General features: G+C 39.5%; 1 protein-coding gene across 3 annotated transcripts; it reads right to left on the minus strand.

The window, feature by feature from the left end:
• Positions 1 to 8419: 8419 nt before the first annotated feature.
• Positions 8420 to 25078, minus strand: LOC146478107 (uncharacterized). Of its 3 annotated transcripts, XM_085112834.1 has the most exons (6): positions 24954 to 25078; positions 17642 to 18449; positions 15976 to 16161; positions 14338 to 14430; positions 10659 to 11789; positions 10508 to 10527 (listed from the first exon to the last, which is right to left on the minus strand). In XM_085112834.1, the coding sequence occupies exons 2-6, from the start codon at positions 18291 to 18293 to the stop codon at positions 10523 to 10525; spliced, it is 2067 nt and encodes a 688-aa protein (XP_084968960.1). In that variant the 5' UTR covers positions 18294 to 18449; positions 24954 to 25078; the 3' UTR covers positions 10508 to 10522. The 3 variants fall into 3 exon arrangements, with proteins under 3 accessions (XP_084968959.1, XP_084968958.1, XP_084968960.1); XM_085112833.1 differs by having other exon boundaries at positions 8420 to 11789; positions 17642 to 18433; XM_085112832.1 differs by having other exon boundaries at positions 8420 to 11789.
• Positions 25079 to 26265: the final 1187 nt, after the last annotated feature.

The raw sequence follows: 26265 nt of genomic DNA on the forward strand, positions 1-26265 counted from the left end.
TTTATTTTCTGAAGGGCAAAGATGTCGATAAAAATGCTGAAATAGTTCAACTAGCATTTTCATTAAACCTTGAAAATTATTTCGTAAATTCAGGGGAAAAAATCATTTTCCTTACATTTTCTGTCACTTAACTTTATATCTAAAGCATCCGAACAGATCAATCTGTATTATTTTACCCTATTATGTCTTTGAAACGATCTGAGAACACAGGAGACAACATTTTACGGATTGTAAGTATTTTGCTTTAATGATCTCGTTGGGTTCCCCGACAAATGACATCTCTATTTTTATCGCATCTACCAAGGTCCAAAGAAATGAAATAATTATATATTATATATTATTATAAATTTATGGACATAATTGAAAGGGAAAACATTGTTGAGATAGGTTTGGCAGTGTGCTGTTCTGACTGTTTTTTTCAGTCATCACTTGGCTCTCAGCCTTTAGAGCGCAATAAACTCGCAAAACTCTTCCTTTTTTATTGTTGAACATGTTGTTGATGAGCCACCAAATTCACACCACGAGAAATAAATTAAAAGTGTTGATAAGAAAAAGCCTGTCAATAAGTCAATGAGAAGTAAGAAGTTTGACGGGAGAACCTAATGACACAATTAAAGAAAAAGTGACTGCCCGTAGATATCAAATCATAACATTTGCTTTTCATTGTCAACGTCTCGGAGAATTACCGCTAATTTTCGCGAGTTGCAGTTCATGTCGTGAAAAAATATTGCGTAAGGAAACTGCTCGAGTTAACTGTAATCTCATTAACTGTTTTTTTCCTGGTTCTTCTTCGCTGTTTATAGAACCGATAGTCATAAGTTTATCGATGAGTAGCAAAATTTGTAAGCGGGCGAGGGAACATCAAGCTATTGTGCAAAACACTATTTAAGTAATCCTTTGGCACATTAAGGACGCCTGTAATTTATTTCTTCAGACTCTCTTTCTGCTTTTGTCTTGGGATTTTGAAGTAATTGTAAAGTTTCCTTCTAATGGTGGAGGAAGGTTTATCACATATTGTACCAAGTTTGGGATGGGACAAATACCCTCCTCTTCCAGTTTGGCAGATAAAATTTATGGGTTCTTTTATGCAAAACCGTCTGTTAATTAGATTCCATGTTCCTCAGTTAAATCATGTATTCTAACGTTGAATAAGCTGTTTGTCAAATAATTTGAATCGGCGGTAAAAACATTCTGAGTCGACATAAATGATCCATCTTTAAAACACACCTCAAAACAAGTGCATACGCCGCCGATAGTTTAAAGATCATAAGCAATTTACACGGTTTAAGGACTGAGAAGCAGCACTGAATGACAAACACGGTAAATAAAATACCAAAACCTTTTATTAACGTCTTCTTGTGACTCAGTTACATTTGATCCGGAAAACCATTAACATCCCACATCAACTAAACAAGGAACGTTACGTTTATAGAAACTGGTTTGATTTTAGATTTTAGTCGATTTAGTTATAACCCCGTTCCATGTATACAGCTATTTCAATTAACGTTGTCGGTTCAAAGCATAAAGCTAAAAGACAAGACCGAAAGTTTACGTGGGATTTTCATGAATAAATTTATCAAAATCAGTCATGCCTGGAGAAAACAATAGGTTGTAATTAGCAGTACAATGACCTGCACGTGCAGGGATGATTTTGATGAAATTATTCATAAAAAATAATCCCACAAAACATTGCGGTCTTGTCTTTTAGCTTTATTTTGATCCGACAACGTTAATTGAAATAGCTGTATATGAGAAAAAGAAAGAAGAAAAAACCGCAGATACTGAAAAGCCACAAAACCTGCAAGGTTGCAAGGTTGCTCAATTTTAAGCATTGACTGGCTTGATTTTCATCTCGGCTCGTTTAACAGAGTATTAGTAATAACCCTTCCAGTGATACCAGTTCACACCGTCAGCAAAAGAAGAGTGTTTGAATGAACTGATGTCAAGGACGAATGATGAATAATGATATCGTGATCAATTTGTCAATGCACGAAGATATAAGCCGTACTATGGATTGGAAACTCTTTGGGGGACTCGCTACTTTCGTCGGGGGGGGGGGGGGGCTACTTCCGGGGGCTCGCTGTTTTCGGGATTTATTAGAAGCCACAAAGTTTTGACGTTACTTTCGGAGGGTCGTTACTATCGGAACTTTACGGTAGTACAGAGTTCTGTGAAAGTGCTTAATATCACTCAAACCGAAGAAAGCTGGAGGTGGGGTTATATCCGGGGGGGCTTATAATCGGATGTATTTTTACACAGAATGCCCGCAGGGGCAGGCCGTGTCTAGGTTTGGGGTCGGGTATCTTTTTTTTTTATTTTCTTTGTGGTAGTCACAAATCGACACATTAATTTATGCATTAAAATATGTCCTCCCCTAGTAGGGATGTATTTTTCTGATTGTCTTAAACAAAAACGGCCCAATCAAATCCATTATCGGCGCGTATATCACGAGGGAGGGGACCCACTTACACACTTATCTCTACCTGTGTGACGTCAACGCAAATCATCATTTGGAAAAGTTGTTTTCGTTCAATGTCGGCCACATGTCTGAATTTAAGGCTCTGATCTGCCGTTTTCAGAAAGAAAACAAATCTTTTTCAAGCGGTAAATCGAAATAATAACTTCTAGGTAGTACTCGACAGTTAAAACGGTGGAAATTGGGAGAGTTCACAGCGAAGAAACTACCCTTTCACAAACAGATCGAATAATTCAAAGCGAAGGAAGCCAGACCAGTTCAGCGGCGTCATGACGTTATTGCAGAGTTATTCCCGGTATGATTCCCAGTAACACAACGATAAAATATCACGCAGTCTCTCTGAATAAAACCATTCAATTATTTCAATTGCGAAGGGAGGGTAGTTTTTAAATATCTGCGAAACATACAATGGGAAATAATTGGGGCTACATTAAGCATTCCGTGTTAATGCCATTAGCCGGGCATCTTGTTTGGTTTACAGGTAGATGGGCCTATAATCGGGAGGGTTTATGAGCGGCAGTTATGATTTCTCTCGCGTTTGCTGTTATAATCGATATGCAAATTTACCTTACCGCGGGTTAAATGCATTTCCATTCATTCTTGTTAATATTACAAAAGCTTTCAGGCGCATTTTAAATGTGTCACATATACTACTTACAACTTTTGTTCGTTTACTAATCCCTGGCCATTGATATTCAGTAGCAGCATTGACTCAGATTACCAGCTAAAGCCATCATTTGCGTACCAACTACACCTGTTTTGATGTGAAAGAAACTGGACATGTCAACGGGTCAGTTATTGAAACACAGTTTAGACGGTGTTTAACAAAACCACGTTCTAAGCCATTTTCAATTTTGCCAACAGTCATATCTAAACATTGTCTGCTGCTGATGGTAACAAGAAGGCTTGCATCCCAGACCAGAAAACTATTTATCTACGTAAAATAAACCCACTTATAAACAGATTTAGAGGCTCACTGATTGTCTTAAGCCGCGGCCTAAGTTAGACTCTGTTTAAATAACTGGCCCGTTATGTTTTTAGCCTGGTGAATAAATAATAGATCAATTTTTCAGTTGATGACACAGGCATACGTCTCTGTGCAAAGAGGAAATCCGAATTCGGGGCCCCGGTGACAGGCGTCCAACCTATGACCTTCCCATTACACTTGAGGTGTTTGCTTCACTTAATTTCGTACCCAGAATCCTCCGGCACCTTGGTGAGCGGTTAGTCGAGCCGAGGGACTCTGGGAGCGACTCGCTCGGTAAGCCTGCGCATTAGGTGCAAGGAAAGCTGTTAAAATTGTATTCTTCTTTTAACTGGTGTGAAACAGAGCGTTTGAACAGTCGGCGCGTTCACTACAAGGTTGAACACGGCGCTTGTGATGATTAAAACAGAAACCGATTACTTTTTTGTTTGAAGATTGTTTTGAACGAGGTCACCAAAGTTTGGGGCTTTTTTTCCTAAACAGAAAATTGTCATAACCATTTTAGGTTTCTCAACAGAGACATTAACGTACACAAACAGAATGATTCCAGGCACTTTTTATTTATCAAGCACAACAAAGAACTTACCACCAGATATTCGCACCGGCAAAATATCACAAGAAACAGAAAAGTGATTGCAAAACCAAAGGAGAAAATTATCCTCGCATGAAACATGAAAGTCGCTATCTGGACAGTTTTTCTTGACGATGAAAATACTCAAGTGGGTTTTGTGCAAATGTCGAGTTTGATTTTGAAACTGAAAATGACGCGAAAGCCCGAGTACATGTTCTTTTCAAAGTTAGTTGAAGATCCAAAACTTATTCCATTTATTGAGTTAGCAGAAGCGGGCACAAAGTATAATAAACCAGCTAGCCAAATTCTTCGATAGTACTACACTCAATGGCCTGAAATGTTAGCACTCAAAGATATGAGAACACCCTGAGGGCCGCAAACTGCTTCGATTCCCGAATCGAAAAAAAAGACCATGCAACAGTAACAGTAAAATGAAGAAACAATTTAGAAGCGGACAAATCCAGTAATCTTCCCGTTGATTCCCAACGTCGTCTAAAGCTGAAACGCTAGAGTGTGAGGCAGTTTTATCGATCAAACGTCGGCCTTGTCCTCTCAGACTTCTATCCCTTGTCGAATAAATCAAGAGATAAAACCATATAATTCCCAGATTGGCAAAATGACCCAACAACAGTCAACACAAACGAGTGCTTTATCTATTTGGCAAATAGGCCTTATTTCCCACGGAGCCCGGCAGGATTTAACGGATTATCCCCGACTCGACGGCCTTGGAGGAGAACTTGAAAAACAGAGGCTCGACTTTCTTTGCGCATGTACGTGACGTGACCTAGCTCCTAGTCTGCGTGACAGGCGCAAGAAAAATATATAGGGCGCGAAAAAAGAGCGTGGAGCGCGAGGGAGGGAGACTTCTTCCCTCGTGCGCCCTATATTTTTTTGTCTTCCTCCTTCGCGCATCGCATAGTTTTCAAGCGCCTGCCCGACGAGGCTAACTACATGTACTTCCTAGTCCAACATCGCGTTAGTAACACAAAACGCTCGGTGGCTAAACGAGCAAACAATGTTCGGCCAAACATCGAACAAAATGAGGTCATACAATGCTTTTGCGCAATGCTGCTGAAATTATGACGTGAAGAGTTGGGAAGTCACAAAAATTCTGTTTCTGATTGGCTGGGGAGGGTTTTCTCGATCACGCAAGCTTTGTTGGTAAAGGTGGCTAAATGATCAAACTTAAATAAAAAAAAAAGTTGAGAGAAGCGGCGAAACAGTAATTAAAAACAGCCATGTTCTTCCAACACGATGTTGGACGAAAAGGTTTGATGGTTCAGCCAGGGTTTTAAAAAAATACGCTAAAACTGTGGCATACTGGAAACTATTTTAAGGCTGTCCGTTCAATTTCATTTTAGTTTTCGAACTTTTTACTGTGTAGTCATAACGAATAAAACTACAGAATCTCTGTTTCCAAAACTGCCTGGGCTTCAAGGAAAGAAACTGTGGTGCTACGTTGGTGGGGCGAGGAAAGAGATTCGAAAGCTGTCGTTTCGAGCGTTAGCCCTTTGTCGCTCTGATCGTCAACATTAAATTCCAGTAAACAAACCTCCCCGAAAAGAAGCTCTTCCCACCCACCCCAACCCCGGAGAATACAACCCTTCTCATGGGCCCCTTCCTCGAAAGTCCCGATAGCTTACTGGGCCCGCCGAAGACCACTTTACAGTCGACTCCCGATAACTCGAACCCTCGCTAACTCGAACCAATGTTCCTTTTCTTTCAGGTCATTTTCTAAATAATTTTACCCACGATAACTCGAACTCCCGATAACTCGGACTTTTTTCAATTTCTCTTGAAGGTTCGACTTATTGGGAGTGGACTGTATGTGCAAAACGTTCTTTGAACGCTGCATATTTGAACTGCTGATAGTATTACGAAACACTTTGAGCAAGTTATATAAATACAGTAGACCTCCGATAACTCGAACCTTCAAGGGAAATTGAAAAAAGTTCGAGTCATCGGGAGTTCGAGTCATCGAGAGTAAAATTATATTTATTTAATAGAAAATGACTTGAAAGGAAAGGAAAATTGGTTCGAGTTAGCGGGAGGTTCGAGTTAGCGAGGGTTCAAGTTATGGGGAGTCGACTGCATTATCTAAGAAACTACTTCGTGGGACAGCTGCGTTTACGGACCTTGAGAAGAACGGGCTCCGGGGCCTATGACTGAGATGTTTACAGTATGATGGAAATGGATATTTTGTCGCTAATTTAGGAAACATGCGTCAGTCTACGCCAGGTGAAATGACACTTGTTTTTGTACAAAACAATTTCCAATTTTATTGGCTTCCTGTACAACAACAGCAAATGGCACGTTATATAAAAAAGTATAAAAATAAAGCCGAATGGCTGTAACAATTTTTGAAAATGTTAAATTCACATCTAAAGTATAAATCAATCAGTCGAACTGTACATATCACCTATTCAAAAAGCCGAGGCTAACTACATGAATCCAATGCTAACAAGTTGTATGTTTCGATTGAAATACAATACAATACAAATACTTCGATTCAACATTCTACTGTAAATCTCGTATGTTGTTACATGTGAAATTCGATAAAATGCTTTATTTAATACACATTATCTGTTACATAATACTTATCTATCTTCATACAAGGGTGAGTAACTAACCATATAAAAAGTATAAAATATTAAGAATGCCTTAAACAATTTTAATTATAAAAATACCTCGATTCCTTACAACATTATATGGCAGCTCTCGTATCTCGCTACATATAAAATACTGTACTCATCTAATACCTATTTTCTATTACATAATACTTATCTTTTGGCTTCATACAAGAGTAAGTAACAAGCCATATAAAAAGTACAAAACCTTACGAATGCCTAAAACAATTTTAATAGACCTTTATCACACGGCGGCCATGTTGAGTCTCAGGAGAATAAAAAGCTTTGTTTTTGCACGGCCAGCCTCGCACTGGATTCGCGTCTGGCCGAGGCTTGCCGTGCGAAAACAAAACATTTTTTTTCTCCCGAGACTCAACATGGCCACCGAGTGATAAGGGTCTATTGTTGTAACTAAATTTCAAAGTATATCATATCTATTTATACATATTAGGGATTCAAAAAGCAAAGGTTCACATGAATCCCAGACTAACAGCAGGTTACACATGATTTGTATTGTATTGATGACCTTGAAACAAAACAAGGCGAAAAATTCTTCGATTTTTCCTGTCAAGATTTTAATTGAAATCTTTTATATCTTGTTACATGTAACATACTTATCTAGTTAAAGTTTTCCTACTCCTCAGAACTTACTAAATTTTAGAATCTAGCCCTGATAACAATTTTTACTAGAAAAGCTCCCAAAATTCTTTTAAACGGACACCAAGGAAAGTACTGCTCACTTACTTTCCTTTGAATGGCCAGACTCTACTACTAAATCTAGAATAAAAAACAAGACTAATGGTTTGGCTTTGGGAGTAACAGAGCTAACAAATGTCAGCAACGGTTTATATTCTACTTGCGTTGATATTGAAGGCTACAATTTTATCAAAACGCCTTTATCTAAATACATTAATTAAAAAATACAAACAATCAAAATCATTGCTTTTTACAATGAAACAATTTTTTTCGCCATTCAGTTCACAAAACTATTTAAGCGAGTTAACTAAAACTATGTTAGACAAGATACTCTACATCATCCACAACACTTTCATTCCCTAGTGTGAATGCGTTTTCTTCAGTCTCATTACAATATTAACAGATTATAGACATACTAGTCAAGAGAATAAAGATAGCTGTAACTAAGGTATGTTCCCTTTACCTAATCAACACAAAAAAGTATCAACTGTAATGCAACCATTTAAGACAGAGTTTAATCCAGGGAAGATTTTCGCTGGTGATCTTTGCCAAGGTTACTAAGCCACTGGCCTGCGCATTTGTTCTCTTTGCAGCATGTATTTAGCCCTTTTGAGGGCTTGTTCCCAGATTGACGTTTGCAACAAATCAAACAACAATTTATCATGAACCATCTCGGATTTGTTTATGTTTTCCTTGCTGAGCGAGACTGCGCCCCAATCGTGGCTACTGGGTAATAAATAGCAGTAACTAGGAGCTTGACATAACGAGCTTGTGAACCATAAGCGCTTGCAATTCACGCGTTTGACCATTGACCAATAACATCTGGACTTCGTTGACCAATCAGGTTAACAACCAGAGACGTATATACCACCTACTGACGTTCCACAATTCACTTGACTCAGAAGATGACTTCCGCTCAGGTTGTCGAAACGTCAGTCAAAGTCACCACAAACAGTCCTTCTCAGGACTACACTCACCCGGATGATCATAATTTACGTACTTATGACATGACCCCTGGGTTCAAACCATTTACAATGTTTCCTTTAAATTGCTCGAGTGCATGCGTTACTGACTCATTCGCGGCTTTTTCTGGTGTATATCCAACTGCACTCGGCAAACTGCTAAACATAACTTTAATCAGGTGAACCATTTAGTGATAAAAAAAAATCTGCAGCACAACAAGTCTTTTTTTTCCAGTTTTCATGGTTTGTCTCAAGGATTTCTATCACAGGTTTGCTATAAAACAATATCAAATTAAAAAAGTCGTCTATTGTGTTCCCCATTTAAGACTCACTCAGAATCACCATCAAAGTTTTCCTGGTGATAATCATTCTCCTAGTAACTACAACAACAACAACTTTATTGCCTTTGTACAAAGATTTACAAACTTCATGATCAATCAATCAATAACCAGTCATAAGGGTTATGAAAGCCAACATGAATTATATCGATATTTTAACAGCTTCTCTCCACTGCTGCTATTGAAAGACAGGAGAATTGAGACAATAAAAGGTAAACTATATACATCGTTTCTTCGTAACTATAGACAAAGGGGATGAAAGGAAAGGAATAAATCTCGTTTTTAGCAATATGCAATGTCAACAGCGTTTCGGTTTACAACGAACAAAGAAATTACACGAATTAATTGACTCACATTTCAAAACAAAACGAGCTGTTGGAAGCCATATCAGGTGCGATCACAAAAGACCCTCGATATGTTGCCACTGTGTTATGGACCTCATGTCCGATCAGACGAATGATGTCACTACTGCTAATTCCAACGTTATTCTTTTCGGGGGCCCTACAGCTGGTTCTGGTCGATCTGGCCCCGGCCGGTGGAGGAGGATGAGCTTGTTCTCTTGTTTGAGGGCAGAATGAGAAAAAAGCAGGAGTTTTGTGGAATTTAAATTTGCCTGCACTTGATGGCATAAACGGTAAATTAGTCAGATTAGCAGGAATCGCCTTCAGAATTCGAGGATTCATTATCCCAGCCTGAACTGCTGCAAAAATTTTCGATGTTCATCAAAGTCCAAACAGCATAAGTTACAGCAATGACACGACCAGAATACCATTCATCTGAGTCGTTGACTTCGGGCAACTGACCTTCAACATCCCGAGAAAATGCCTCCTCGAGCACAGCTCTCCCTGTCTCTACATTCCAAACCTGATCTTCGAATATTTGAAGGTAAAGTTCAACGATGACCTGACGAATAGCCACCAAAGGTGCTTCTTTCTCCGAATCTATTAGTTCTTTTAGTCTGCTACAATACTTGCAAGAAGGATCGAGCGGAGCGGAGTTCTCAGGAGCCTGGTATAACTCTGGTTCAATTCCAAAACTCTGAAGCAGGTGTTTGGCTCGTTCCAGCTGGAAAGTCTCGCTGGAAACTGGTAACCTACTGACAAAGAAAGTACATACATCATCTCGCCAGCGATTAATTTCCCGTACAGCCCACAGAACAAGTAATCTAAGAACACAATACCGATATTGACAAGTAGAACACAAATAAGAGAAGTTATTCACCTGTACCCATATGTACGGTTCACCATTAAGAATTACTCCGTGGTCATAAGTAAACGAATTACAGCGGGAGAATTGATCAAAGTCCTCAACACATTTTCGTTCAACAGAAAACCACTTGTCTAGTCGTCCAAAAAACAAAAATTTGTCATCGACCCTAAAATCTAAAGTAAGAATTTCTTCTATGATATCCTGGCCTATTTCGAAGGGGCCGCTCACTGTTTCTAGTGTTGCTGCATTTGAGAAGAGAAGGGAACGACCTTTTGCCCAGGCCACTGTTTTCTTATCCGAAGTTACAGCAACAGTCGTGGCAGAACGAATGCCAGTGTTAGGAGGGCAACTATCATTCCTATCCTGCCACGGAGTTGACAATACGCTTTCTAGGTCAGTGTTAAGCGTTTGAAAAATTTGCGGGCATGATGAGAGGATGAAATCGTCGTCACCAGTAAGTCTTGACATCTCTTCATTGATTATTTCTCTGTTTTCTTCATTGTCAAGAGACTCTGCCACTAGTTCCATGTCCTCGCGGAAATCACGGATACACATCACATCTGCTGCAGTCATACGACTCACGATCAACAGGATCCTTGCCAAAAAGTAACGATAACTTGTTACGAGCCTGAACACATGTCTGAACGAATCTTCGTCATCAAGCTCCAAAAAAAAACGAACGGCAAAAAGGATAACATACTTTTGAAAATCAACATCGGCTGACGACAATGCTGATGGTTGTTTCCCAACAACAACTGACAGAATCTCAACAAAAACATCTCTGAGGTACTCACCTGCGGTCTCCTTATCAATGAAAAACTTTCCAGCTCTCGTCTTGTCTATAAGCCACTCAGGGATAAGATCGTGACAAAACGTAATGGTCTGATCAGAAGTTTGAAGCAGCGCAAACAGTGTCATGGCGTCAATTGCTCCTTGCATGTCAACCTCTGATTTCTCTCTGTCATGAACGAACGAAATAAATGAGACAGGAAGTGGAGAGGGTGCAGCTAAGACACAGCCAAACAACTTCTTGTAGAGATCTTCTCCCAATTTACTAAACACTCGCTGAAAATTCGTCCGAAAGAAATCGCTAATATTTCCCGGAAAAACGGATTGATCGGTCTTACCTGAATGCGATGGATGGTTACCGAATTCTTCAACAATGCAGTATGCAAGCAAGAAAAGGCCACTGCACTCCTCAACAATTTCCTCCACCGGGTTTGGGGCATGGGCAAAATCGATTTTCCTCTCTAAAAATCGCTGTATGTCCTGCTTATGCTGCTGGTAGAAACTGCCCTGCTCACTCTTTCCGGCACAAATCCAAACGCATGGAGTATATCTCTCAAATCTGCTCTGCACCATTTCTTCAGGGCGACTGGTGATGAAAAACACCAGCCATTCTGGAAGACTGGGGAAACGCTCCTTTATAAGATCGAGAAAATCTTCCCTGGATTTATACTCTGTCTCATCAAGAGCATCAATAATGACTACTTTTCGTTGTTGACAAGGAGTGCACCTACCTAAGGGTTCTTCTAGCAGTTTTGTACAAAGTTCCTGAAGTCCTAACTTATAATTGGCCAGAATCTTTTTTATGCCACTGCCCCCTCCCACTATATCATGGTACTGACTATTACAATTACAGAGTTGAACAGCGATAGTTCCAAGAAGATTTCTGGGGTCATTTCTTGTACCATCCTTATGGCGGCAAAAGTAGGCAGCGCCTAAATGACCAGCTTGTCTTGTTCGCTCTGCCAGGGCTCCCGCCATCACGCTTTTGCCGACACCTGCGTCACCCAGGAGAACAAATGTTCTAGAATCACCAGGATCACTGAACCATTTGTCAAACTCATCAAACAGCCACTGTCTTGTGCATGGATCATGTTTCTTGGCAAAAAATGCAATGTCTGCATCACATCTGGCAATCTCTGCACAAACAAATAAAGGCAAATTTGAAAAAGAAAAACTTGATGGTTTCAAGGCAATTTAGTCCCAATCCCGAGGAGGGGGGGGGGGGGGGTTACTGCCCTACATAAGCTATATAGGATGTGTCGCCCCAAAGGGTATGGTTTTTGAGCCGTTTTGGCCTGAAAACGGGTATAGATTTTGACTATTATGGTCTTAAATCGGGTAAATTTTCCAGGGGAATCACAATAGTGTATAAACGTATTTGTCTTTTCAACTCCAAATGAATAGTAGAGAAAGAGAAGTATCCAAAGTATATCATTCGAGCTGAATTTTCGGGTGAATTTTACCAATTCTTGACTTCGGCACTGAAGCTTAATTACGCTACAACAACAGGTATGGAGTTAGAGGCCTGGGGCCCGTTTCTCGAAAGACCCGATAACTTACCGGGCCCGATAAGTGTCTTTGGCGATAAATGTTTCTTAACATAAGTCAGTTTTTGTTAGCTTTGAATACTCAATTTTAAAATCTTATAATTCAATGAAAACATTGGCCAGGTACCATGTCTGTAATAACTGTGTAATCGGCGAAAAAACATTTAAAAATATACTTATCGGGCCCGTTAACTTACCGGGTCTTTCGAGAAACGGGCCCCTGGGCCCGGTTGTTCAAAAGAGGGTTAAATCTTAACCTGGGGTTACATCGGCCTAGCCTTGGGGTAAATTTTAATCGCAGGTTAGTTGCGTTGTTGGTCAGAAAGTAAAGTTACCACTAACCACAGGTTAAAGAGCGGGTTAATTTAACACACCGAGCGAGCAGGGTTAAATAGCTAACCTCGGGTTAAATAAAGAATAAAAATGGCAAACTTAGTGTTTTCAGATTTAGGCTGGAGGCGACGAGAAAGGAGATTTAGAGCCGGAAGTCAGTGCGAAATCGACGACTTCACAGATAGAGCTACGTGTTCGTTACCGCTTTCGACGAGAGTCTATTTCATTTATTACCAATCTTATTGCTAGTGATATAAGTCGCACCACTTCACGAAATCAAGCCTTCCCGCCGCTCCACCAAGTTTTAATTGCCCCCAGGCCGGTAAAAGAATAAGTCGATGAGTTTTGCTGTTTAAGTCGACGGCGTCTTTGGAGCTGGCCCACCACCAGCTTTTTTTTTTCTTCTCCTCCTTCTTGACCTGGCCTATGGGAATGCAAACTTTTCCACTTTCCGCGGACTTCGTCGGTCATCCTCATCGCAACTCCCACCGGCAGCGTTCAAGGCATCCGCATTTTTGCGGAGTAATAGGTGGACACGTTTTTGTTTTGTTTTGTTTGTTTTTTTTTTGTTTTCGTTTCGGGGGCATACCAAAACGAAAAACAGCTCTAATTTACGGTGAAAAAGCTTCTGTGGTCGGTAAGTAATGTTCTAACTGACAAAACACACTTTTTCCAACATGAAAACTTGTCTGGACGCAGTAAAATGTACTAACCAGTGTAGCTTTTTATAGCCCTTGAGTACATTCTTCATTATACAATGAACAGCGTAAAACTCGCGTTTTGATTGGTGTAACGGAGTTTGTGATTAGAGTATAGATGCACGATTGACGTCATTGAGTGGTGTGACCGGTGCACGTGATCGGTGACCGGTGCACGTGAGTCTAGAGTCCAACCAGAGTGACTGGTCAACAAAGTTTTGCAAACTGTTGGCGAGAAGCGGACAAACATAGGCAAATTTTCGCTGGAAAGGAAAACTGCCCGATAAAAAAATGGACAAAGACCGTTGAGAGTGACCTCAACCAGGATAAAAAAGCGACAACTTTGTTGTGACGTGAAAAGGAAGCAAATATTTGTCGAAATATGTCGCGGATACAAATCCGGTAATGGCAAGTAATCGATTAACAAATCGTAGTGAAGCAACTTACATGTTGTAATATTTTGGGGTCAGGATTTCCTTCTGGGATAAAGGTTAGTTTTGATAATATTGTTAGTGAAGTTCTTTCGGATTATACTCTTATTTAGAGGATCATAATTGTATGTGTACGGTAGTCTAAAACTGAGTTTGCTGGAAAGCTTTTGACTCAGCTCAGGCAACGCGATGCTCGCTCACGAAATGTGTTAAAATGTCGTGGTTGTTGTATAAAACAAATAAATTCCATTTTGCCGTGGGTCTGTACTCTGATAACGCACAGAGGACGTCAAAACGTGGTAAGAACATCAGTCACGCTACTGTGCGTTATCAGAGTACAGGCGCACGGCAAAATGGAATCTATTTGTTAAATAACAGATTGGAAGAAAGGATCCCACCGAGAGGCATCAGTTCACATCCGCACATTTATTCCATTGCGCATATACCACACATGACATTCCAATCCTAGCAGTATGCAGGATGTTTGTCCCATGAACCTAGTTTAATGGCCTTAGCTCCCACGAGTCTCCTGTAGCTCAGTGGTAGAGCATCCGAACTAGCAATCGGAAGGTCTTAGGTTCGACTCCTCAGTCATAGGAGCACTCAGATTTTTCCCGAGTATGCCTGTGTCACTCACTGAATAATACATCATTCTCATGAAAAACATTGTTTTACCTGGACTAATTTGGCTGCTAGTATCCTGATTCTCGTCCACCTTCTTGTCTGTCTTAAGGCGTTTAACTCTTCCTTCCAAGCCATTCTGCTCATCTTAAAAACAATGTACACTACATTTCAACCTCATTTAGCAATGGCAATAAAATATAATTTTATATGTTTCACAATCAAAACCGGATGAACTCTGACATGAATCTGTACGTTTTAATGGGTTTATGTAAGACTAGAGCACTGATTTGGTGTTGAACTCAACTCCAGTTAAGTTAACTTTCAAAAGAGACTTATGGCAAGCTCAAAACCAAGGGTTATTGTTGAAGGCCTGAATTACAATTTTCTTGCCCTCATAGAAAAACCAACATAATACCAACATTTCCAAATTGCAATTCAACCTGGAAACAGTGGAGAAAAGAGCCACTCCGTGGATTCCACTGAAATTCCTATTTATTTATTTATTTATTTATTTTTATTTTTATTTTTATTTCACCACACGTGATAAATTCAGTAAGAGGTCCCGATTACCAGTGGACATGCACAGAGCGTGTAACACCAGGGTCTGAAATTATAGTCGGGGAAATGCAATCAACCATGGTGAGGACATTTCCCTTGAAAAATTACTAAAAAGCAGGGTTTAGGGAGCTTACATGATACCGGTAAGATTTTCACACAGAAGTACAAGTTTGGGTTCGTGGTACCATTCCCGATAAATAATTGAATTTGAAAGAGGCAGAGTCATAATGAAATAGTCCTGTCAAACAGCACAAATTGGAGGTGAGGAGATCTTTTTTTTTTTTTTTTTTCAATCAAAAAGAAACTTCTTTGGCATGCCTCACGTTTTGGCATCAAACAGGTCATATTTTTGTAATGGGCAATTCCAGAAAATATCCATACCATACCACGGACGGCTTTTAGGATTTCCGAAGGGGAGGGGGGGGTTCACGATTTTGGAATTCTGAGGGCATGGGGGGGTATTTACGATTGGATATCCGAAGGCACTGGTTAATTCCACAGGTGGGATTTCTGGAGTAGAAAGTGTAGAGTGAGTTCCTTGAAAACGCTATTGTAGTGGACTTTTGTAGTTCGTAAATAAAATTATCCTCGAACGTATGACCGCGGAAGCAGAAGACAAGCATCGATAGATCATCATACATTTCATGTACACTACATGAGGCATATGGGTTGAGAACACTTTTCGTGCACACTACATGACCTATAAAAGGACGCAACAAGACTCGACGGTATATTTGACCGCTGAAAGATTTTAACTGTCTGAATTTGAGCTATTCTGCTTTGTAAACATCAAAACAGCACAAGAAAACAAAGAGGAGTAAAACTGCCGTAAATGGTGTTTATTATTATAGCCAAATTCGGACTTAAAGAGAAGTTTTCACAGCCTGGCTACTAGCGGTAGGTTTTTCTTGTCGCTGAAGAGTAAAGCTTGTTTCCTAGTGCCGCTAGATCACAGCCCTGAGGAGGCATAAATTCATGTTCGTTTGTTCATATAGGGTATTGTTGGGTATTGTTATTTTCTGGAATTGCCCAATGTCCTTTTATCACCTAAATACTGCAAGCACCCTAAAACAGGATACCCTAGCACAGGTCAAACTGAAAATGAATACAAAATTGTGACAACATCATTACCTCTGTAGTTGGGCCACGAACGGAAAACATAGGGATCACTTAAAATGTGTGCAGCAACAGAAGCGGCCATTACACTCGCAAAATTACACCAACTCTCTGCGGTCCCTTCAGCACCATCTGCATAATCAGAGATCCCTTTCACAATAAGCCATTCAATCTGATTGTCAAAAGCTGCTGTAAAAATCCCTGCAAAAAAGACATCAGCGTGATACAGTGAAACATCAGCGTACATTCAGGATGCACAATATCTTTTCTGAAACTAGACACAATTCAACCGGTTTTGGACGCTGATCATGGCGAACTGCCAAAATAGTCAGCCGTACCGCTACTGTGACGAGGTTGTCCACCGATTGCCACAATCGGCGTTTAAAATCGTTGATACATGTATCTGGCAAGACTGCTTAGGGAGCCTGTGACTGAGATTTTATACGCTCGTCCCTAAATAATTTACATTACACTGTATATTATATCACATGAGTTTTCAAAATATGGCGGACACCAATAAGTGGAGTGTAAAATCGGTACGACCAACATAAGAAAACGCCTCGCGTGCCCCTATTAAGCGGAAATGTGCTAAGCTTGCAAATTTGAAAATTTTGCTAAACATGAACAATGTGTAAGCTTCTTACGTACAGAGAGAGTAAAGTATTCCTAGATAACGTGTAGAATTATAATTACAGTGTACATGTATCCATGTCCTTATGGATGACCACATTTTTGATAACAGGTGAACTTACCTACCTACCTCCCTATATACCTAGCTATCTACCTACCTACCAACCCACCTACCTACAGTACCTTCCTATCTACATACTTACCTACCTACTGTACCTACCTGCCTACCTCCCTACATACCTAGCTCCCTACCTATCTAGCTACCTACCTACCAACCTACCAACATACCTGTACTTACCTACCTGCCTACCTACCTACAATCTAACTAGCTAACTAGCTACATATTTGTGCACAGGTGTATAACAGGTGAACTTACCTACATGTACCTACCTACCTCCCTATATACCTTGCTACCTATCTACCTACCTATCAACCTACCTACTCTACCTACTCTACCTACCTACCTACCTACTGTACCAATAACCTAACTAGCTACATATGTGTACACATACTTAAACTCTCAGATACAGGCACACACACCTTTACGCCACGTCTCATGTTCAATTAAGGCTGGTTCTCACTAGCGCATAAGCATAGGCACAAGCATAAGCATAAGCAAGTGAGAACACCCGCGACATAAGCATAAGCATAAGCATAAAAAAACGAACATGTTTGTTTTTCTTGTGTCGGCTTGTGCTTATGCTTATGTCGCAGTTTTCACAAGTGAGAACGGGCCGACATAAGCATAAGCATAAGCTCAAGCACTTCAACCAATCACAGGTCACTTTGACCCAGACTTCTGCAGAAAGTATCACAAACAAAATGGCTGACGCTATGACATCATCATCGTCAGCCATCTTGTTTTAAAACATCGAGGAGACCTGGTATTGAGGATAGTGTCAAAAAATGTATTCTGCGCGTGCGTATGTCCTTATGCTTATGTCGCTGATGTTCTCGCTTGCTTATACTTATGCTTATGCTTATGCGCTAGTGAGAACAGGCCTTAAAAAAGCCACATTTAATTGGAAGAAGGCAAAACACACCAACGTACCTGCACCTCCCGTTTCCATGGCTGTTGCTTGAGGACAGGATTTAGCCAGTTCTTCACGCCGCCCTTCATTGCTGACCTGCTCTTGGAGACTCAAGAAATCACCATCACAATGAACTTTGATTTCATAAGCTTTCAGATTCTTCAAAGGAGCATTATAGCCATCAGCAGCATTCTTGATGATGTTTAGGAAACGTCTGCTTACACATGTTGTTGCATGTACTTTGGCAGAAATGACAACATCCCCCAGTTTGGTTTTGGTAGGGTTAAGAGCACTGCATGTTCCCACACACATAACTGCCTTGGGCCTTAACAGGGTCGCTGCATTCTTGACAGTTACGAGAGTACCACCAGGACCACCAGGACCTTGATAACTCCGTACCAAAGCAACTGATACTTTTTCCTGTCGACGTTCGTCTTCGCCATCAAAGTAAACGTAGCCAACATCCTCAGAGTAACATCTGAACGGATTGATCATCTGCGTGTAACAAGCCAAGAACTCGCAATCCCTGGCCGTTATTAACAGAATGTCCACAGGCAGAGGTGCATCTTTGATTTCCTTTGTTGTTGTTGTAACATCACCAAGTGACAGTAACTCAGCTGTTAGCTGTGGCGGATCTCCAATGGGCTCCTTTGAACTTCTAGCAGTGTTCATTTCAGCTGCTATTATCAGGTTACTGTAACAGAATGTTCAATGGTAGATGTGCATTACTTGCATCCTTTGTTGCTGTTTGAGTCCTACTCAACCACATATGATTCTTGATCTCCTGAGCTGCTATAGGTATATCAAGCAAGCTGAAACCAAACATTCCTAGACAGAAAAAAAAAATGCAGTCTCAAAAGGCCGTCCAGAGTGTTACATGTAGTTTGTAAATTTGATTCAGTTGTGGCAAGCATATCATTATCATTCTTGCAGGAAGAAGAGTCTAGCCTGCAGAACACGCATTAATTTTTTTTTTTATTTAATTTATTTATTTTTTTTTTTTGCATTTTTTAGGTGAGTGAAGGCAAGCGCGAGTCACGCAAGACGGGAGGAGGGCAAATGCGCCTGTCACGCATCACGCCTGAAAAATGCAAAAAATAATGCCTGTTCTGCAGGAAAAGAAGAGTCAGGAGGGAAAAATGGGTGTTTTCAAAACGTCCTTACATTTCTAAGGAACATTCACATGTTACCAATTTATTTAAAAAAAACAATAATTTTTTAATTCCTTATTTCAATATATTAAATTGATCTTTAAATAATTTTAATGTGTAACTGTAATACATTGTGGCAGACATTAGCCCTGGAAAAGCTTCAATTAATGTATGTATACGCATGTATGCATGTATTGTGCCTTTGAAAGGCCTTTCAAATAGGTATAAATTATTTTTCACTTCATATGCACTTTAACACATCACAAGAACTGTAATGTACTATAACACCTGTACATTAGATCACTGGATACTAAGATTTGCATGACAATACCTGAGTTGACAGAAACTTCATGATTGTATCAAAATGGGCTCTTCAAAGCACACAGCACAAGATGAGCCCAGGAAACCTCATGCACAGTGGTCTGTTTGGCCCTCATTTAGAACAACTACAACATGGCTTTTTGTTTAAAAAGGCCCCTTTTTTCCACTGAATATTAAGGTCAGAGAGACCAATGTATTTCATATAATAATAATAAAAGTATTTGTAGAGCACATTCTCTTACTCTTAGGAATTGCGTAAAACACTTTTAAATTATATTATTGGGCATTATTAACTGGGTCTGGTTTCTTTCTTCTTCGTTGCTCCTTTTTTATCAAAATGAACTGTAAATAGTTCCTAGAGGTTAACTCGAAAACCTTACGGTTCCTTTAGCCTCTAGGCTCCAATTACCTAAATTACTTTTCTTATTGTTCTCTTTAATTAACCTGTGATGACTATATAACGATCCTCTGTAACTAGTTAAAGCATGAGTTAATAGATATTGTTGTTGTTGTTGCTGCATAAATATTTAAATGAGCTTTACATAAATGAAAGCAAACTAGGTAAAAAGTATCTACAGGTGTATTTAACAATTATTTCACGAGCGCGCGTTGGATATGAGATGATAGATAGCCAACGAGGCGCGCAGCGCCGAGTTGGCTATAATCATCTCATATCCAACAAGCGCGAGTGGAATAATTGTTTTATTAAAAAACAATCAAGAAACATTGCTAGATCTTGTTGATTTCGCTTTGCAAGAACAATTAGAAGACAATTTAATGATCTCTATTTCTCGGGCATGGTATAATGGCTCATATACCATGGCCGCTAAGCCAATCAAATCGCTCAAATGGCATTATACAATGATCCAGTTTTTAATAATATGTATTACGCTTTTAAACCAAGACTAAGTAAATTCAAATAGAAGAAAGATCCTTGCAGTTACTACGTGACTTAAGCAGTTGCAACTGCTTAAGTCGCATACTGACTGCGAGGATCTTTCTTCTATTTAATCTTTCATCTGCAGATCAAAAAATTCGATATGTTTCATATATTTACTTTCACTAAGTAAATTAGAATTAAAAGAACTAAAGTTAGAGAACTGCTTCAATGACACTTAAAAAAGGACTAATTTCTATATTTTAAACATTTTCATTTTCAATTTTAAAAAATTGTCAGCATAACTTTAGTTGCACAGTCCTTGAGCATTCCAGAGCTTTAAAGCAGCTTGTGATAATGCTCTCTCGCCAAGTGAATTTTTAAATGAACCACTATGTTGACAGAGCAGGATGCTATTGTTGTTTTGATGAAGGTATTTACTTGGTGGCACAACAGAAATCAGATCAACAATGTAATGAGGTGCTTTTGCCTGGAGAGCTTTAAAACACAGTACACTGTACTGTTATTCATTTAGAATCAGTGCAATCAATGGACTAGTCATTGGCTTTAGATAGCATAGGCTTTGCAGCATTAAATTTTAGTTATTTAGCTTTATGTTCAATGTACATGTACATGTATATGTGTGATTATTATAATAGTCTATGGGATAATGCACCAGTCAATTGAAATCCCGGAAACCAACCCCTGGGACATACACGTAGCAGGGATTTAATGTAGCCATAGCCGGGATTGAATGCTCATTTAACAACACGTTGGCCCCGAAGGGCGGGGAAATTAACAAACGTTGGTTTGACTGGGGCCATTGACTGGAAGTGGGGAGAACAGTGGGGATTAAAGTACATGAAGGAACATTAAGCCAAGCCCTTGCCCTTCTAATTTTTATGTGATTTTAAGTAAAACAGTCACAAACATTTCCAAAACTGGGTATGTGATTTCATTTAATTTAATTGCACAGATAATTAAATAGAGCCTATTTTACAAGCATTTGGGTTATGGCATGTACACGTGTACACTAGGAGTGGATTGATATTTAGTCACTCAAGATGGTCTATTCCGCATCCTAAGTGGCTCATTAGCAACGGTTTTGTGTCGTTATCCACTAAGAAGACTGGATACACAGGTTGAGCAACACCAAGACAAGACTTCAACTTGAATCACAGAGGTAAGAAGTGAGCTCGTTATATATGCTGAACCAATTGTGCCGGTTTGATACTAAATCAAAATCTACAGTATGCTGAAAATTTAACATAATTAATGAAAAATCTTATGATGCCACGCTAAACCTTACATCCGTCACAATGTCAATTTTTACCAACAAACTCTAACTGATTTGTATTTTATTTGGTTCTGAAGTGCGGTACAGGTACCCTCCTAAGCGGGGCTTTTAACAGTCTACTTGACCCAGGGGGCGGGGAAATTAGTGGTGTTTTGACACCAGGCCAATAGTAAATTCCTGCTGTGTCCTGGGGGTCATTATGTACCTGTCAATTATTGACTGGTACATATGTAATGTACACAGTCATATGGCCCTTCCAACATAAAATTGTAGCACCTTCATTATCAGTTCCTGGATTAAATAAAGGTACTGTAATGCAGAAGAAAACTAACCTCACTCATTTACACCGCCTTGCTACATAAAATTATCATCAATCAAATCTTGCTACTGTCTTGATGATGGGCCGTACTATGTTTGTCTACTTCTAACGCATGATCTAGAGATGAACAAAATTCAACTCTGCAGCGTGACCCCCCGGGCACTGTACCACTGAGCCAATGTATGTGATTAGTACACCTTGTTGTCTATGGTCATTTTTTTTGCACATAAATGACTGCCTAGAGGTTAGAAAGTGAGATTCCCTTTGGCCATGGAGTTACTGTATAGCTGTACTGATTCAAAACAAGCATTTCTACTGTTACATTGTAATAGTCTGTGAAGCAATACATAAGACTTTGAAGGCTTAATATTTTGCTGCTTTTAAATCAAGTCCTTGTTGGTCGCGACTGGTAAATTATCGCTATTCAGCAAACTCTCTTCATTGTCATGCATGTGAATCAGAAAAAAGTCACCATGGAAAGCCATTAAGCTTGAGCTTACATGTATATTTAAGCTTACTCTTTCTGAGATACATGTATTAAAATCAAAGTCTAATTGCATTTGACATACACTGTAAGAAAAATGCATTTCATAACACAGATTGGAGTCGAGCTACAGTAATGTATGGCACAACATTGATTGTTTGAATGAATGGATGGATCTTGGGACGGGCATCAGGCAGGGTCAGACCACAAAGGAGAGAGAGCCTGGGATCAAGATCATCGGACGTACAGTACTTCCTACTATTTGATTATTACTAGTTTATAGCATTCTGCTGCCCTGAAACCATGGCAATGCCAAACAAAAAGTTTTGCTGAAGATGACAGCCTATCAAAAGCATTAAGCTTTTTGTAGCCACAAGCTAATTAAAACATTAAAAGGACAGTGTCACTTTGAATGGCCAAAAATTAATGTTTGAATTGGTGGATCTGTTAAAATAATGGTTTAGTTTTGTTAACAATAACTGTACTTGTCTAGTACTGTACACAGAAATTAGTATTAGTTATGTTTGGCCGTGGATGGCTAGGATGGAAATGGATGGCTGGGATGGAAATGGATTGCAACTTGAAAAAGTTGGCTAATTTTTTTCAAGCTCTTCCAGTGCATCATAGAGAAGTTGCTAAAAACTGATTATGGTTAGTTCTTCATTGGAGAAATTCCTTTAGTTAATATTTTCTGCCTCGTGTTCTAAGAGCAATTTCATGTTAGCAAAAAGATAATTATGTCATCTAATAATTGAGCCGTTTCCGGCAAAATTCAGCAAAATCGCCATGACAGTGACCCTTTAAGCTTAATTAAACTTTGATCATAAGTTTATAAAAAAGGAAGTTAAAGCTTATTAATCTGGTCATGGAAATTGTTTTAACGGGGTTACTGTACTTTACAAAACGAAATGGAATGAAACGAAATGAAAATCTGTACTTTGTGAAATGCGAAACGAAATGGAACGAAATGAAATGAAAATCTGTGACGTTATTTGACTTCCTCGCTGTATATGAACAGAAAATTGCCAGCCATAAAAAGACCACAAGGTCATGTGGGTAGCTGTAAATCCTTAAAATTTGGTCACAATTTTGCGGTTGTCATTGCCAAAATGTTCCAACAACATTAATTCAAATAGCTGTATTCTGAATGCTGGGTCATCAAATTGGCTTTAAATAGGCAAATTATTCCTTAAAGGTTCTACAATGCTAATACATTTTGTTGTGAAAGTGCTTTTATTCTGCAAGAGATTGATCATTAAATGATTATAATGATTGAAGCAGAAGTAGTTTTGCTTCATAGAACACATATATATATACATAATTATATCCACTGTTAGATGTAATGTCACAAACAGTTCCAGTTTTAATCTCGTTATCCGTTGGCCATGTAGAGCCCATCAAAAATACTTTAATTGTTTACACAATCTGTTTTGGACGTGCGTGTGATTTGTAATGACCTTACAACAATAATATGCTTTATGTCACAAATGATCTGCATCGTTAGATATGAAATATTGTTCAGATAGTTCTAGTTATAATCCCATTACCACTGATCAGTTAGATTGAAACACTGACGTTCAGGCTTAGGATAGACCTAAGCTTTTCGGAAGGAGGGGAAGGGGTGTAGGGAAGGCTGCTGGCAATTATTTTTAGAGCGCGTTTTTATTATGATCATTATTATTTACTTAATTTATTTTCTCTTGGTGACGGAATTTTCAACATGATTTCTTTTCACCGCTAGTTTTCCAAGATATTTTTAAGTGACTTTAGTTCGAGCCATATTTTTCTTTTACAAGTTCCATGCTAAAATTGTTTTTGCAATTGCTTCCCCCCTCCTCAAAAAGGAACATGGACTATCCCTTAACCTTAGCTGATTGTGGCGATAAAGGGGTTAAAGTATATTGCAATACTCCTCTTCTATTCTACGACTGTTTACGTTAAAGAAGTGTTGTTTTACACAAATTATTTATAATTTACTATTATTGTTTAATTTCATTATCGCTACTGATTATTTTTAGATGTTAGAGACTGTTTTACCTATTTTGTTGACATTAACCTCCTGTTCTTTCTTCATCACTGAATCATTTATTTCTTTTATAAGAGGCAATGAAAAATTTCCATGTTTTTGGAAGATTTGAAGACTGCTACATTTTCCGCCAAAGGGAGCTCCTGGCGCCAAATGACATCATGCACCCCTTTGACTTCGACAACAACGACTTGATTCAAGAAATGCTTTTTTCGTACATTTGTTTATCTTATAATTTGTTTAAAATTAAGCCGTCATTTTCGAGTGTGCAAAACACTGAAACAGTAAAATAAAATTTATTTTATCGGCTCATTTTAAACTGAATATCCCTCGCGTGACATTTCCGGTGAGAGTATTTGCATATTTGTGGCAACAAAAATTAAACGCCAGGCTTTTGCGAGCAATCCGAATGTTCCGAATATTTTGGCATTTCGTACACGGATTACAGCGAGTCTTTTTATGGCTGGCAGTTTCCTGTTCAGTTGCAGCGAGGACGTCAAATAACGTCACAGATTTTCATTTCATTTCGCAAAGTACAGTAAGCCGTCTTAACGTGCGTCAAAACTTTGAAGCAACACTTCTACTGCTTTCAGCTTGTACTCTGACTTACCAGCTCCTTTGAAACACAATCAATACAAATTTCGGTGCTGTAAGGGTTCACTAATGCGTCAAAGAGAAAAGAAATCCACAGAATTTGCGTCGAGAATCGACCATGCATGTACTTGAAACGGGAAATCATTCCGCCAAAAACACTATAGAAAGTGATAGAAAGTCATGCGTTGAATCGCGAAAGTATAGCGTGCAAGTTCTTGACGTACGTCAAACTTTGAAGCAACACTTGGACTATTTTGACTTACCAGCCCTTTCAAACACAATCAGTCCAGATTTTGGCGTAAATGTGTACGAAAATCCAAAGGATTTGAGTCGACAACACGTACTTGAAACGAACTTAAAATCCTCCCGCCAAAAGACCGCCAAAACACTATGACATCGCTCTTTCGCGCCCACAGTGATATCGCTGCTGACCAAAACAACCAATTTGTTTCCAGTCTCCCTTGTAGCCAAAAGCTGTCTCATCCCGCCTGGCCGGGCAGGAGGACCAAGTGGCCTGTAGCCTGCGTAGCAGTCGTTTCCGTTTCCTTCAAGCCAAGCGGGGTAAGCGCGCGAGGGCATTGAGGAAAAAGGAGCAAAAGAGTAGGAGCGGGAGGGGGGGAGGGGCGGGGAAGGAAAGGAAACCCCACCCCTCCCCCCCGCTCCTACTTTTTTTGCTCCTTTTTGCCCAATGCCCTCGCGCGCTTACCCCGCTTGGCTTGAAGGAAACGGAAACGACTGCTACGCAGGCTAAGTGGCCTGTAGCGTTGCAGTTTGGTCTTCCGTGGCAGATATGTACGGAAGCCTGTAAGGGACATGCCAGATGCGAGTTAGTTGTAGACGAAAAAAAATTTTTTTAGGGTAAATGCGAGATAGAAAAATGCGAGAGGCGAGATAAAAAATGCGAGATCCGAGATATCTCGCATCTCGTATTTTTTTTATCTCAAATCTCGCATTTTTATCTCGCATCTCGCATTTTTTATCTCGCATCTCGCATTTTCTACCTCGCATTTACCCTAATTTTTTTTTCATCTACAACTAACTCGCATGAACGTTCTTCTTTCTACCACTGAAACTGCGTTATGATCGTGTCCTCTGTGATTATTTTGACAAGGAAGGGGATCAACGTGGTCGGCTTTCGCCGGCGATAGCTGATTTAGAAGTCGCCATTTTGAACCAAACACGAACTGAACCATCGCGAGATAACTCGTGAATTGCAGGTAAGCAGCCTTTGTTTTCTTTTCGTGCAGTGTTTTGCAGGACTTTTCTTTGTACTGCGGTAAATTACATTCTGATGCCAGCTAAAACCCGAATGGCTGACGCAAAGCTGTTGTCCTTTTGCTAGGTGCCTAGTTTTAATTTTGAGATCTGTGCAATGTTTCTGAACACTTTATTACCTAATGCACGTTTTCCTGGTTTTACAAGTATCATAAGTTCGACTTCAGCTCGAGAACAATGAAAAACTTGCTGATTTACCCTGTACAGTGTAGCACTGAACTTATCCATGGGTACACATCATTACCTTGAGAGACATCAGTTCCTAGAAGGCTTGTCATTTTCATATGTTTGATATTAGAC

The sequence above is a fragment of the Pavona decussata genome, unplaced genomic scaffold (assembly GCF_977016875.1).
Source record: "Pavona decussata unplaced genomic scaffold, jaPavDecu1.1 SCAFFOLD_67, whole genome shotgun sequence".
Lineage (NCBI taxonomy): Eukaryota > Metazoa > Cnidaria > Anthozoa > Scleractinia > Agariciidae > Pavona > Pavona decussata.